At 45.0% G+C, this 14,575-nt stretch overlaps 1 protein-coding gene across 14 annotated transcripts in view; it reads left to right on the top strand.

The window, feature by feature from the left end:
• The window catches only part of CEP250 (centrosomal protein 250), a 123,282-nt gene that overhangs the window by 50,525 nt on the left and 58,182 nt on the right, over positions 1-14,575 (top strand). For all 14 annotated transcript variants that reach the window (XM_048820053.2, XM_075118867.1, XM_048820052.2 and 11 more), the window contains 4 exons: positions 4,492-4,636; positions 5,042-5,188; positions 5,384-5,614; positions 12,786-12,979. In XM_048820053.2, the coding sequence (XP_048676010.2) occupies positions 4,492-4,636; positions 5,042-5,188; positions 5,384-5,614; positions 12,786-12,979 (717 nt within the window). The remainder of the gene's footprint in view (positions 1-4,491; positions 4,637-5,041; positions 5,189-5,383; positions 5,615-12,785; positions 12,980-14,575) is intronic.

Here is a 14,575-nt window from a genome sequence, read left to right as displayed (position 1 = left end):
TAGAGGATGTTGATCAGGTGATTCCGCAGTTTCTTTGAGAGCGTGTGGCACAAGCTGTCAGCATAGCCTGTGTGGTATGTAGATTGTAATGGATTTTTTACCTTCAGTCCTTGCAGAGATTACTCCTGATTTTTGCTCTCTTTTCCCTGGGCTCACCCATCTCAGCCAGCCTGTGCTAGGCAAAAATGCACTGAAACCAGTGGTTGCTGGAGCGCTGAGCTTTCGGGACAATTTGTGGGAACCTGCTGGGCCCAGTTCTCTTCTCTCACTCCAGTGTTAATCAAGAGTAATTCCCCTATTGTCGGTGGAGTTACACCCATGAAAAACTAGTGTAAGCGACTAGAGAATCAGTTCCTTTGTGTCTTGCTGTCCTTGGCTTTGTACAAGTGTTGGCACTACCAAGAGTTAAACAGTCCAGCGGAATGGAGAGAAACAGCTCTTTGGTTCTGGATTTTTATGCTACACTTGGAGATCACTGGAACAGGCGCTAGATGATATCCAAATCAATAGACCTAGCTTACGTCTGGCCCAGCTGGTGCAGTCCACACTGCAGAGTGACACGTGTAACGTGGCAAAATGCTTAATACCAACATTTCGCAATATACCAACATGAAATGTTTTCACATTGCATATTCTTAATTGTCAGAGTATCTCATAAGGGATTAAAATAGATTTCTATATTTTCATTTGAAATTTGCTGACCAGGTCAGTCTCTCACTGAAAGTTATGTAGCAGTAGATTGCATTCCCACACTTTTTACTGCACAGTGGGTAGGTATAAATGTATGTGAATTCCACTTGTAAGCTTTTGTACTTACAGTGTAGCATCTAGTCTGCCTGGTAGAAGGTTTTAATTTGTAATTGCCTATGAAAAAGGTACTAGCCTTTGAAATATTCTAGACACTACCTTTTAATTCAGTGGCACTTGTGCACAGGTTAGTATTAGTGATAGAGATAACAGTACACAGCTTTTTATTGGGCTTCAGTCAAAGTGCTCACTAAACAAAAATGGCAATTTTTGATACTAACATATAATATAGATCTATTTTATATCTAATTTTAGCACAGATCTGTATACTTGTACAGAATGAAAAGTGGTGGTGGCAATGCTAACAATATACTTTGGGAATTTTACCTCTACAAGCCCCTTAAAGCTTACAACAAAGAGAGACTCTCCACAAATTTTGAAAAATGTGTTTGTCAAGAAAAATCAAAAGAGTACAAAACTGTCAAAACCCACCAGTGACAGACAGAATTCTGTGATGCTGTTGGCAGAAGCTAGGAGAGATTGATTGAATTGGTGGCTCCTGGATGAGTTTTCTAGTTTAGATGATGTGCCACCAATGCTCAGTCACAGGGGTTGCCATCAGAAATACACAAGCAAATTGAATTTGGCACACATCAGAGTTGTACTGAACCCAGAAAAGACAACAGACTCTGAATATGATCAGAGAGCATTATGTTCTCCTGCTTCCATAACCACCAGAGCATGTACGTCCTCCAGCAACTGGTCCTGTTGTAGTGTTTGCTTGAGAAAACACACAAGACAAGAAACTTCTTAAAATAGAAACAATTGAAAGAGCAACCAATCTCAGGGGGGTAGCACGTCAAAGAAGAGATGACGACATGTTGCACAGAATATCTGTGGAAGACTCGATTGCTAACGATGCAGTTTATCATTCAACATGGCTTTCTTCCTACTTGAGTAAAACAAATCTTAAAGCAAAACCATCTAGTTACATTGCAGCAATAGTCACCTTATGACATTGCATTTTATCAGCTGATTGAAGAGACAATTATTTGTTCTTCTCCTGGCCAGACAGCTGCAAAGATATAAAGCCCAGCTTCCCTCAGATGTAGAAACTGCAAGTTATTCTAGTAGCAAATTACAGGCAAAATTAGAAAAAACCCTGTGGTTCTGCAATTTCATTCCGTACACAGCATGGACTAGGCAAGTCTACCATTGTTCTGTGCAGTACAATAAATTTAGCTGGTGCTGTCCAAACTGCTAGTCATCTGTAACAGGAATTTAAGTCATCCAAATGTTTTGTGGGTGTTCTTCTAGTAATTGAGCCTGATGAACAGCCTTCAAATGAAATATCCAAAATTAAACATCAGAATATTATCCACAGTCTTAAGAGACTGGAGCATAGGCGGTCTGGCCTACTGGTCGCAGGTGGGCTGGGGTCCACACGTCCAGTACAGTAGTCAGTGAGCAGGGGTTGGAGGAATCACAAAAGTTGGGCTCAAAGTCAGGCCGGGGTCAGAGACTGGAGATCAGAGGTAGTACCAGGCTGGAGTCAGGCTGGGATTGGAGGCTGGAGATCAGAAGACAAGGTGAGGCTTGGAGTCGCAGCAGTCCCAAAGTCTGTGCGGCTGCTCAAGCAACTTTCTGGGTCACCATACAGGGTTAAGTAGGGTGCTTGGCCAATCAGAGAGTCTCTTGGGTGGCACTTCATATGGCACCTACTCACCACAGTGTTCCCTTGCTGTCTCTCTGCATGGCTTCCTGGTTGTACTGAGGGAACATGAGCTGTCCCAGGTGCTGAAGACCTGGATTGTTGTACTCAGATCCTTACGCAAACCCAGGTGATTGTACTTTACTGAGGTCATCTACTTTTGTGTCCTGGGTCCCAGAGCTCGGGCCCCAGCCTGAGCCCGACCATCTATACATTAATTTTTAGCCACGTAGACCAATCCCTGGGAGCCTGAGTCAGATCACCTGATACAGATGTTTTGTTCCTAGCTATTTACTACTTTCCAAAAATGGAATACACAGATAGTATATTGGTTGAAACAGGCACCATTACCAGCACACCTGACAATTGTCACTCCATACCTGTGTATGCAATTTTTGACACACTCATTCCTGACTCCTGGAATTGTTTGTGGGGCACAGCCTTCCCTACTCAGCCTTCCATGCCATTTCGCAACCCCAGTGTGGCCTTCGAACCAAAAAGTTTGCCCACCCCTGGCATAAGCTATAGAATTTTACTCAGTATTTCCTGAATTTAACACATTAACTTGTAATTTAATTTGAGTATCTCTTACAGTAAGCCATTTAGTCATACTTTAAGGATTTCAAGTGATGGAGAATTTACCGCATTCCTTGGCAATGTGTTCCAGGGGCTAATTACCCTCACTGTTAAACATTTGCTCATTTCCAGTTTGAATTTTACTGACCTCAGCTTCCAGTCATTGGACTTTGTTCTGCCTTTGAGTGCTAGACTGAAGAGCCCTCTAATATCTGATAGCTTCCCTGGTGTAGTCACTTACAGGCTGGTTGAATAGCTTAACCTACCCTTTTTGATAAATGAAGTAGATTGAACTTCTAGTCTCTCACTGTAAATTATTTTTTCAGACCACGAATCATTCATTTAGCTCTTCTTTGACTGTCTCCAGGGAAAAGGGAAAGGGAATAATGTGGTTTTATTTCATAGCAGCTTCACTTGACAACATCAAGTTGCATACGGCTTTTATACCACTGCCCATCACTGTAGTATCTGAAGGCCAGGTTTTTAAAGGTATTTATGTCCCTAAAGATGCCTGGTGGGATTTCAGAAGAGCCTAGACACCTTACTTCTGTTGACTTAAATGGGAGTGAGGCACCTCAGTGCCTAGTGGGACTTTCAAGAACACCTATCTGCATCTTTAGGGTCCACTTTTAAAAATATGGCTCAAGTACCTTCCACATAAGATTGAGAGCAATAACAAAATCTCTAGCAGACAAAGGGGCCTTTGGCACTTTTCCCTTTTCAGGGTAAAAACCTCTGCTTGGGGTAGGATTCTCTTTTTACATTTTATTAATTTACTTTTTTTGGTATTTTCTTAGGTTGAGTTGTTTCCAAGTTGGTATCTTATGGTTTGTTGGGGGTATTTTGGTATTTGAATGAGAGGAAATAGTATCACTTTGGGTAGATAAATTAAATGTATGTCCTGTGGGGTTTGCAAAGCTGGTTGACATCTGTTCTCTGAACTGTAGGGGTGGGAATGGAGCTCCATTTTTGAGCTAGCTCCCACCATCCTCTGAAGTGCTCAGAGCTCCCCCGAATCCTTTGGATAAAGGGGCTTGTGTCGTACTACTTTAGGCAACATGTATTCAGCTTGTGGAATTTGTAACTGAAGAAGGTCAGACAGTCAATACTGTGGCTGGATAATGTTATTAATCCTAAAATCAGGATAATCCCACTGAGATGAGGAACATCTCCATGTCCAGCATTGCACAGCTGGCCAACTCCAGGACCTCTCAGCCACAGCAGAGACGGGGTGAGTGGCTCAAGCCAACAATGTCCTGGGACCCTGAGACTGAGACGGGCTGATGGAATTGGCTGGGATACAGCGGGTCTTGGATAGGAGTCATTTGGACATGACTTCTTGTTGCGTAGGATTTTGAAGCAATAATGCCTTTAAATCTAAAAGCTTCTCTGCTCTCTCCCCCACTTTCCACCATTGTGTGTCTGTCTGTCTGTCTTTCTCCCTCCCCTCCTCTCAGTCAGAAGGCTTTAGCTGCACTCGAAGCAAAGCATTCATTGTTAAAGAGCGAGTTGGTTGCCAGGAGGGAGGCGCTGGAGAAATCTCACCTTGATGGGGAGTTGATGAAGCAAGAGAAACATGAGCTTGCCATGGCACTGGAGAGGGTACGGGCTCATCTGTTATTCCCGGGCAGCATCAAACCCAGCTTCTTATTTCAAGAGAGAGTTCAAATAGCAGGCTCACCATACACTGCTCCATGCAGTATGAAAAGGCTAGAAAGTGCTATCTCCCATAAGGGGACACCAGAATCAAGCCAGAAAAACTCTTTGGGGATAGAGGGATGGCTGAAAGAGGATTGGGAACCTGACTACACGGAAACAGGAATTGCTAGAGGATTAGGGGTGTGTATGGTGAGAGGGATGAACTTTGGGTATGAGGGAGGAGAATTGTCTTGGAGACACAGCTGATGTCAGGGATTTGGTATGGAAAAGGCGATCCTTGGGTTAAAGCAAGAGAAGCCTTTGAGGGGTTTTGTTTTCATCTCCTTCCTTTCTTCTTTGCCCTGCTAGGCAGAACAGTCAATTGCTGAGTTGACAGGTGTTCAGAATAAACTGAAGGCAGAAACTGCTGATCTGCATGATGTGGCTGAGAAGATGAGTGGCATTAATGAGGCACTAGCTTTGGATAAAATGCAGATGAATCAGCTTGTCCTGCAGGTGAGTAGAGGTCTCCAAGGGAACCAGTGGTTGGGTTTATCTTGGTGAGGTCTCCTTCAAGCTTCTCCAGGGGATACTAGGGCTAACTGAGTGTGGACATGACATAGTGTTCTCTGCCCGGGGCAGGGGCCCAAAAAAGAGTATGTCTGCGTTCTCTGCTTCTTGATTTCCTTTTTGTCTTTTCCTTGACTGTAGTTGGAGCAGGAGAATCAGGCTTTGTCAAGCAAAGTGAAGGACATGCAGAAAGCAACAACCTCTGTGCAGGAGGAGCTGAGCCTGTCAGAAAGAGCAAATGAGGAGCTCTATGCAGAGAAAACCCATCTGGAGCAGTTGCTGCAGAAAGCTAAGGAGGTGCAGGAGGGACTGCAGGCAGAGTTGAGTGTGCTGAGAGATGAGAGAAAAGAGACCCATGAGGTGATGAGTCAGGTGAGAGAGACCTCCACAGGAATCTGGCAGCACGAGCACTGTGGTGCTGAGGCTGGGCGTGATGCTGCTGGGTTTTAGAACACCCTCAGCACGAAGACATCCAGTACTGTTGGAAACAATACAGGGTCAGAGTTCACATGACTCTTGTGCATTTCCTACTGGGCATGTCTCAGACTGATGGTGAAGGGTGGGGTTTGCGATGACTCTCCATGTTTTCTTGGGAATTGAATTGTCCAATGGAGAGTATAGTGTATATAGTGAAGACGGTCACTTTCCACCCCAGAAACCCAAAGCTCTTTTTAAATATTAGTGAGTTCAGCCTCACAACCTCCCTGAGAGGGAGGGACACTAGCCCCATGTTATAGGAATCTGAGGCTGAAGATTGCACACAGGCCTATGGCAGAGCATGGAATAGGATCCAGTCTTGCTCCTTAACTACAGAAGCATTCTTCTAGCACTACCACTGCACCTGTCATTGCCCCAAGGAGAACTCACTGGGAAACGCTGTATATTGCAATAGGGGCCCATCTCATCCCTGCACCCAATGAATCTGCATTTTCTGATGAAAAATTCCTGACCTTCCCCCTTCTTAGGGGATTTCCCCAGGAGCTGGCTTGAGTAGTATTGCAGCCTTATGACACTAGGGTAATGTAATGCAAGGTTCTGTACTAGGTCCAAAATGTCAGGAAGCATAAGGAATGGAATAGAAAATATGGAAAATGTAATACCCTTGTATAAATCAGCAATCTGGTCTCCACTGGATATTGTATGCAGTACCAGTCACCCCATTTCAAAAGGATATTGCACAATTAGAGAGGGCTCTGAGAGAGGTGATGGTGAGAACAGTTAGGGGCCTGGAAAAACTCCTATGAAGAGAGGTTGAGAAGATTGTCATTGTTTACATTAGGGAGGAGACATCAGAAGAATATATAAAATACTGAATGGTCTAGAGAAGGGAGATTTAGTTACCCTGACTCCTAACTCAAGAACAAGGGCAGATTCAGTGAAATGAGACAGTGGTAAATTGATAAAAGGAAATGCTTGTTCACACAGTGTGTATTTAGAGTATGGAACTCCATTGCCACAGGATTCTACCATTGAGGCCAAGGACTTAGCAGAGTAACAGAGAGGACATTTATATGGATGACCAGAATATTGAGAGTTACAATAGTAACTACTAAGAAGGGCGATGGAAGGGCTATAAAGCTTCTTGCATTGGGGTTGAAGCCAGTCTCTAACACTTCTGGATTTGGAGGAAACTCCCCTGGGGGGATTATCCTATGGGCAGGGATCCATGCACTTTTCTTTGGTGTGTCTTGCACCTTTCTCTGAAGCAGCTGGCATTGGTCAGTGTCAGAGAGAGGATAGTGGCCTGGATGGACCATTGGTCTGATCTACTCTGGCAATTCTTGTGTTCCTACAGATTATTTTGGCCCTGGGAATCCCGTGGGCCCTTGCTCCTCACTTCCCCTGCCTGCAGCTCCTGGGAATGATTCATAAATGCCCACGCTTTCTAGGAGAGCCAAGGGTAGCGGGCCTTAAGCAGCCTTTGTTACTCACTCCAAGCTGACCAGGATGATACTGCTGCCTCCTGTCTTGACTTATTAGTTAGCTCCTTCGGGGTACCCTGCCTTGATTACTTGCCATAAATGAGTGCTTATCTCATTGCCTGTTATAAATGACTTGTCATTTAATACCTTGACCTCTGTCTCTGCTTACCACTCTCCAGCCACCACCATGCTTCTTTCACTCATCTTCTGGATCCACTCATCACTTGTCCTCATCCAGTTCTCCCCTTTCCAACCTCATTCTCACAAATCTTCTTACCTTCTCCTTGTCCTGTCTTCAGCAATATGTCTCCTAGGCAATGCCTTCCTCCCATCCCATCGTCACCCTCACCCCACTGACTGCAAGCTGAGCCACCTCATTTCATAGAATCATAGAAGATTAGGGTTGGAAAAGACCTCAGGAGGTCATCTAGTCCAACACCCTGCTCAAAGCAGGACCAACCCCAACTAAATCATCCCAGTCAGGGCTTTGTCAAGCTGGGCCTTAAAACCTCTAAGATGGAGATTCCACCACCTCCCTAGGTAACCCATTCCAGTGCTTCACCGCCCTCCTAGTGAAATAGTTTTTCTTAATATCCAACCTAGAGCTCCCCCACTGCAACTTGAGACCATTGCTCCTTGTTCTGTCATCTGCCACCACTGAGAATAGCCTAGCTCCATCCTCTTTGGAACCCACCTTCAGGTAGTTGAAGGCTGCTATCAAATCCCACCTCACTCTTCTTTTCTGCAGAGTAAATAAGCCCAGTTCCCTCAGCTTCTCCTCATAAGTCATGTGCCCCACCCCTCTGATCATTTTCGTCGCTCTCCGCTGGACTCTCTCCAATTTGTTCACATCCTTTTTATAGTGGGGGGCCCAAAACTGAACGCAATACTCCAGATGTGGCCTCACCAGTGCCGAATAGAGGGGAATAATAATTTCCCTTGATCTGCTGGCAATACTGTACTAATGCAGCCCAATACGCCGTTAGCCTTCTTGGCAACAAGGCCACACTGTTGACTCTTATCCAGCTTCTTGTCCACTTTAATCCCCAGATCCTTTTCTGCAGAACTGCCACTTAGCCAGTTGGTCCCCAACCTGTAGCAGTACATGGGATTCTTCTGTCTTAAGTGCAAGACTCTGCATTTGTCCTTGTTGAACCTTATCAGATTTCTTTTGGCCCAATCCTCCAATTTGTCTAGGTCACTCTGGACCCTATCCCTACTCTCCAGCATATCTACCTCTCCCCCCAGCTTAGTGTCATCCGCAAACTTGCTGAGGGTGCAATCCATTCCATCATCCAGATAATTAATGAAGATGTTGAACAACACTGGCTCCAGGACCGACCTCTGGGGCACTCTGCTTGATACCGGCTGCCAACTAGACATCGAGTTGTTGATCACTATCCATTTAGCCTGACAATCTAGCCAGCTTTCTATCCACCTTATAGTCCATTCATCCAATCCATACTTTTTTAACTTGCTGGCAAGAATACTGTGGGAGACCATATCAAAAGCTTTGCTAAAGTCAAGATATATCACATCCACCGCTTTCCCCATATCCACAGAGCAAGTTGTCTCATCATAGAAGGCAATCAGGTTGGTCAGGCATACTTGCCCTTGGTGAATCCATGTTGACTGTTCCTGATCCCCTTCCTCTCCTCCAAGTGCTTCAAAATGGATTCCTTGAGGACCTGCTCCATGATTTTTCCAGGGACTGAGGTGAGGCTGTAGTTTCCAGGATCCTCCTTCTTCCCTTTTTAAAAGATGGGCTCTATATTTGCCTTTTTCCAGTCGTCCGGGAACTCCCCCGATCGCTACAAGTTTTCAAAGGTAATGTCCAATGGCTCTGCAGTCACATCCGCCAACTCCCTCAGCACCCTCGAATGCATTGCATCTGGCCCCATGGACTTGTGTATGTCCAGCTTTTCTAAATAGTCCTTAACCTGTTCTTTCACCACTGAGGGCTGCTTACTTCCTCCCCATACTGTGCTGCCCAGTGCAGCAGTCTGGGAGCTGACCTTGTCTGTGAAGACTGAGGCAAAAAAAGCATTGAGTACTTCAGCTTTTTCCACATCCTCTGTCACTAGGTTGCCATTCAGTAAGGGTCCCACACTTTCCCTGACCTTCTTTTTGTTGCTAACATACCTATAGAAGCCCTTCTTGTTACCTTCACATTCCCTACTAGTTGCAACTCCAGTTGTGCTTTGGCCTTCCTGATTATACCCCTGCAGCTCGAGCAATATTTTTATACTTCTCCCTAGTCATCTGTCCAAGTTTCCACTTCTTGTAAGCTTCCTTTTTGTGTTCAAGCTCACCGAAGATTTCTCTGTTAAGCCAAGCTGGTCTCTTGCCATATTTACTATTCTTTCTGCACATCGGGAGGGTTTGTTGCTGCGCCCTCAATCAGGCTTCTTTAAAATACAGCCAGCTTTCCTGGACTCCTTTCCTCCTCATATTAGCCTCCCAGAGGATCCTGCCCATCAGTTCCCGGAGGGAGTCAAAGTCTGCTTTTCTGAAATCCAGGGTCCATGTTCTGCTGCTCTCCTTTCTTCCTTGTGTCAGAATCCTGAACTCGAGTTGACATCATCCAATCCAAATCTAGTGCTGGGCAGCGTTGCTCATTGCTGGTTTGGAGCCATAGCCCCTCGCCCTGTGAGAGCTGGTTGCTGGTCAGTGCTTTCTTATCTCTAGCTGCATAGCTGACAGCTTGTGCAAACTTTCCCGCTCACCGGGAATTTCCTTTCCTGCTCTGCCTTCACTCCCAAGCAACAGCACCTTTTCTTTAAGTGGCTTTGATCTCTTCTTCACTGCTGTCCCGGATTAGTGGCTGCTTTCCATCCCTCTGTCTCCCCCTCCTGGTGCATATAACTGGCTGCTCTGGAGGAGCCGTACTTTACTGTTTGCTGATTTGCTGCACCTTCCCGTTACCCTGGAGCCCAGCCTCATTCAGGGGACGGCTATTAGCTTTGCCTCCATGCACTCAGGCACAGCCAAACTCTGTTTGGAGTACTGAGGGTTGCCGGTGAAAAAGAAATGCTGGCTTAGTATTTCCATTATGCCACTGGCATGAGAACTATTGAGTTCTCCCCTGGGAAGCCATCGTGGCAATAAACCCTCTCAAAGTAGCAAATGTTTTTTTTAAAAAGGATTGCCAAATGCTCATGAGCAGGGAAACATTATAGTAAGAGCTTGGAAATCAGTCTCTCCCCTACCTGCAGCCTTGTAGTGGTTAGTTACACCAGAATGGTATTTAGTGGTGGGAGAGTGGCTTATCTTTCTGTCTTGGTAACATGGCCATTGCCTCAGTTTCTGTTGATGATAAGTGGGTTTTACCTCTCTAGCCAAACCAACAACTCCTATATCCCTCATTCTCTGGGTCACAGCCCTCCTTGGAGGGTCTGTTTCAGTCTTCATCTATCTCCTGCGTATATCACCACAGCTGTGCCAGCCCCTCAGAGTTGAAGAGCGGCGGCTCTTGCTCCCACTTTAGAAAGCTCAAGCCTTGGTGCTAGTTATATGGCTGTCAGGTCCAACCCCAAACCCTCCCAGTTTCTTTTCCCCAAGGCTACTTCCTTCACTCTACCACCAACCCTCAACTTCCCAAGGACTGGGTCTCAAGGGAAACTCCTACTCCTCAGTGTACTTTATGCAGCTGTCTGTGGGGCCTCCTCCTGAGCTCTTTTTACAGGATTCTTCTAAAGCCTCTTGCAGGCCTTTTGCCTGGAGAGGCCTCAAACTTCTGCTTCTGTCCATGTCCAAAGAGAGACCCATAGCAAATCTTGCTCCCTCCCTCATCATTCCTTTACTGAGGTGAGAGAACCCTTTATAAAGTCTCATTTTCCAGCATTCTTTGCTGGAAAGCTTACAGCTCCCAAGATTCCATTTATTCTGGGTTGTAACAGAGCAGAGCTGTAGCCTGCCTTAGAGGGCCATCATGCCCTATTACAGGTGGAAATGGAGTATCGGATGTACCTGTTTTCAAAATTAACCAATAAACTTTTAGGAAAGGAGGTAACACAACTTTGATTATGTAGGAGCCCTTCCTCAAGCCCTGAGGAAGAAGAGAAGAGAGAAATTAACAGACAATTTAAACTGACGCTGAACTAATTTTATTTTAGTATATCGAAAAGAAAATTTGTGAGAATCATGGGTCAGTGGAGTAGAATGGGGAATTTGTCTTCACTTGTTTGATTGTTTCATAATCTGCTATACTAATTTTGTGTATTATAATATAGGTTAGGTTTGTTATCTTATTTCATTTTAAGCCTTTTCTTTGTTTGATAATCTGAGGTTTTGTGTACTGTGCTTTGTTTGACAAATACCCAACTGGCATGCTATGATGAAAGAAAAGCTATATAGCTTGGATTAGTATCCAAGCTTGGCTGTCTGTTGGAAATGTGTAGGTGCTGTGTAGCACCTATGGTCAGGACTATGTTATAAACCAAAAGCCTTGTTGGTGCAGGCACGTTTGCAGTCTGCCATCTCCCCACCCTCATAACTTGGCCACATCAAACTGATTTTCACAGAGTGGTGGAAGACACTTCTCATCCCCAAGAGCTGTTCCCCTGCCAAAACTAAGCTATTTACACCCAGCCACTTAAAAGAAAAGTGGGATCAAATTGTCATTTTTTAAGAATGGGGAAGCATATTTATTTATTATTCTCCTCAGTCTCACAAATACCTAAATTGTCTTTGCTCAAACTTTTCAAAAAGTCACCTTCAGGCATACTTTCAGCAGGACTCTCAAAAGATTTCAGCTTGAAAGGTGAAAGCTTTGGAAAGTTTAATACAGGGTCTTTGCATGGAAACACTTAGGCAGGCTTAGCCATATGTGTTGGTAGTGCTGGAACTAATGTTAAAATTGTCTGATACACAGGTTAAGGAACAAGTGTCTGTACTTCTGGGCATAATGCTTAAATTATCCAAAAGTATAAAGTCTGGTTTAAAAGTCATAAAATACATATAAAACATAATCTGCAATACTCCAAATTAAGGTTAATAAATTCAGCAATACAGTTAAAAGTATTAGCATCCAAATATTTGGGCACATCACTCATAAGAGGTTATACTAAGAGTAGATTATGGAAAGCAAATATAGCAATGAGTGTAGATTGTCCCTCAGTAATTGAGAATTTAGGATAGGTTGTCCTTCAGTAAATACAATCCACCACAGAAGTATTTCAGTTACTTTCCTGACTTCACTTCTCAATGGCACTCCAGCTCATGTCTCCTGGTATTGCCGATGTTTGGTGATCTGTTCTAAATAGATGTCCCTCAACTACCTGATTGTGTCCGATACCATGAGTTGCCGTATCAGCTGAGCGTAGCACTGATCAATTCCACATTCCCACAACACTCACTCATTACTGGGGCCCCATGTGCCCAGGGACCAGAGCTATAGTATTATCCCAAGCAACCCAATATGGACATAGACATCATTTCCAAATTGTCATTTTCAGGTCTGGTTGTCTCCTGGTACATCAGTGTACAGTGACACTATGAAGGGAGATTATCTCAGTCCTTCAGCCCTCTCCTCTGGCTAGCTCAAGAGCAAAGCTGATGAGTTCTGGAGAGTACCTTGGCTAGTAGTAGGAGCTCATTTCCTCCTTTCCCCCCATTTTCAGATGTGTCGCCAGGAGGAGTCATCCAGCACTGACTTGGAGAAAACACGGCTGGAGTCAAGTCGCCGTGGAGATGCACTGGCTAAAGTATCCAGAGAAAAGGAAGCCCTGATGCGTGAGAAGGCAGCACTGGAGGTGCGACTAGGGGCTGTGGAACGGGACAGACGGGGCCTTTCAGAGCAGCTGGCAGAGCTCAGGTGAGGTTGGGGAAAGGACCTTGTGCAGCACACAGATATATTTGTTGGATCTAGTTGTAATGTCACTCAGCACTGGGTAGCTGGAGTAGTATAACTTGGGTCGACTTACCCGCATAGTGAAGACATGCCCTGAGAGAGTGCTTTCCATTTGAGTATCACTGTATGTTTTGCAAACAGCCTCACCACCTCTGGGAGGTAGGGCCATTTTAATATCCATGTTCCAGGGCCAGGGTTCTCTCAGCCAGACAGCAACTCAATAGGAGTCACAAGAGAAAACCCGAAGTCCCAGTGAGGGTTTATTTTTGGTGCAAGCTTAACAAACTGAAGCAGAAGTATCTGCCCATGTCCCTTTCCTGCTACATAGTACTACGTAAACTCCCAAACAATCCAGTATAATTCTTCAATATCTGGTTCCTCAGCTCTGACACAGTGAGCTGCCCCAGGCCATCCTCTTTGGCACAAGCTGTTTGCTTGGATCCAAGTGCTTATCGGGATTATAGAATGGAGTCTGAGGCTTCAGAGGCTGTTTTCTGCAGGCTGCACTGTTCTGTTGATTGAGCAGACCCCATTCCCTGATTACGACACCACGGATTTTGGAGCAGGCACTTCTGGATCCAAGGCTTTGACCTGAGGACAGTCAGAGTCAGTCCCACATCCGACTGAGATGGAGCTAGAGACTTACTCTGAAGGTGCTGGGAACCCGGAAACCTTCAGGAATCCATTTCTATGTTTGCTTATGTTGGTCATGATGGGGGTCGTAGAAGTGTGCCACAGACAGAGATTCCATTTTCCCCTTGGTCCTCTCCAGCCTCTTTTGATTTCTAGTCCTTCCCTATTTTATGGATCCTTTATTCCTGAGCCTTGCTGACCTGTAAGAACAGGCATCAAGGAGAAATTGTTCAGTCCTGATAGAAGCCTCCCTCGGGATGCGGGAGCAGGCAAATGCTGGACACAGTGTTGGTATATAATACTCTAAATACTTTTATTGATTACAATTTAAACCCCACTTACTCCACATTCATACCCCTTTCAGACTGCATCAGAGTCTGACTATTAGAACGAAGTCCCGATGGCCAGTCAAGGTCCGCTTCCAGTCATAAGGTGTGGGGAGCCGACGTTGCACACCTCTTCAAAATTAGGGCTCTGGATGAATGTCTGACTCCAAATTCAGATATCATAGACAACTATATATAGTCCATTCCATTGCATCATCAGTCCTTTATCTTTGCCCAGAAAACAGTCCTGGGCAGGCTGCCATAATCCAAGGCGTTTCATTTCCCCCTTTTTTGTCCACAGCGCCACAGCTGTAGCCAATACATTGCCGTGACAACACCACCGATGTTATTCCTTGTTCTGCTGATTCTTTGTCTTTCCCATGGACATAAAAAGTTGTTTTGCATGGAACAGTCCTTGACCGTGTGCAGCCTTAAATCCTCACTTCGGTTGCCAGCACGCAACCCACATACTCATCTCAAGCATACTTCACACACACTAGGCCCGCTGGCCCATAACGTATTATAACGTATTCATATATATATGTGTCACAACATATATGGTTATATCCCAACAATATTACACTATTTTTCTGCTGTATCA

Source organism: Caretta caretta, chromosome 13, assembly GCF_965140235.1.
Source record: "Caretta caretta isolate rCarCar2 chromosome 13, rCarCar1.hap1, whole genome shotgun sequence".
NCBI classification, from domain to species: domain Eukaryota; kingdom Metazoa; phylum Chordata; order Testudines; family Cheloniidae; genus Caretta; species Caretta caretta.
The sequence above is the reverse complement of the archived record's forward strand: the minus strand, read 5'-3'. Positions and strand labels throughout refer to the sequence as shown.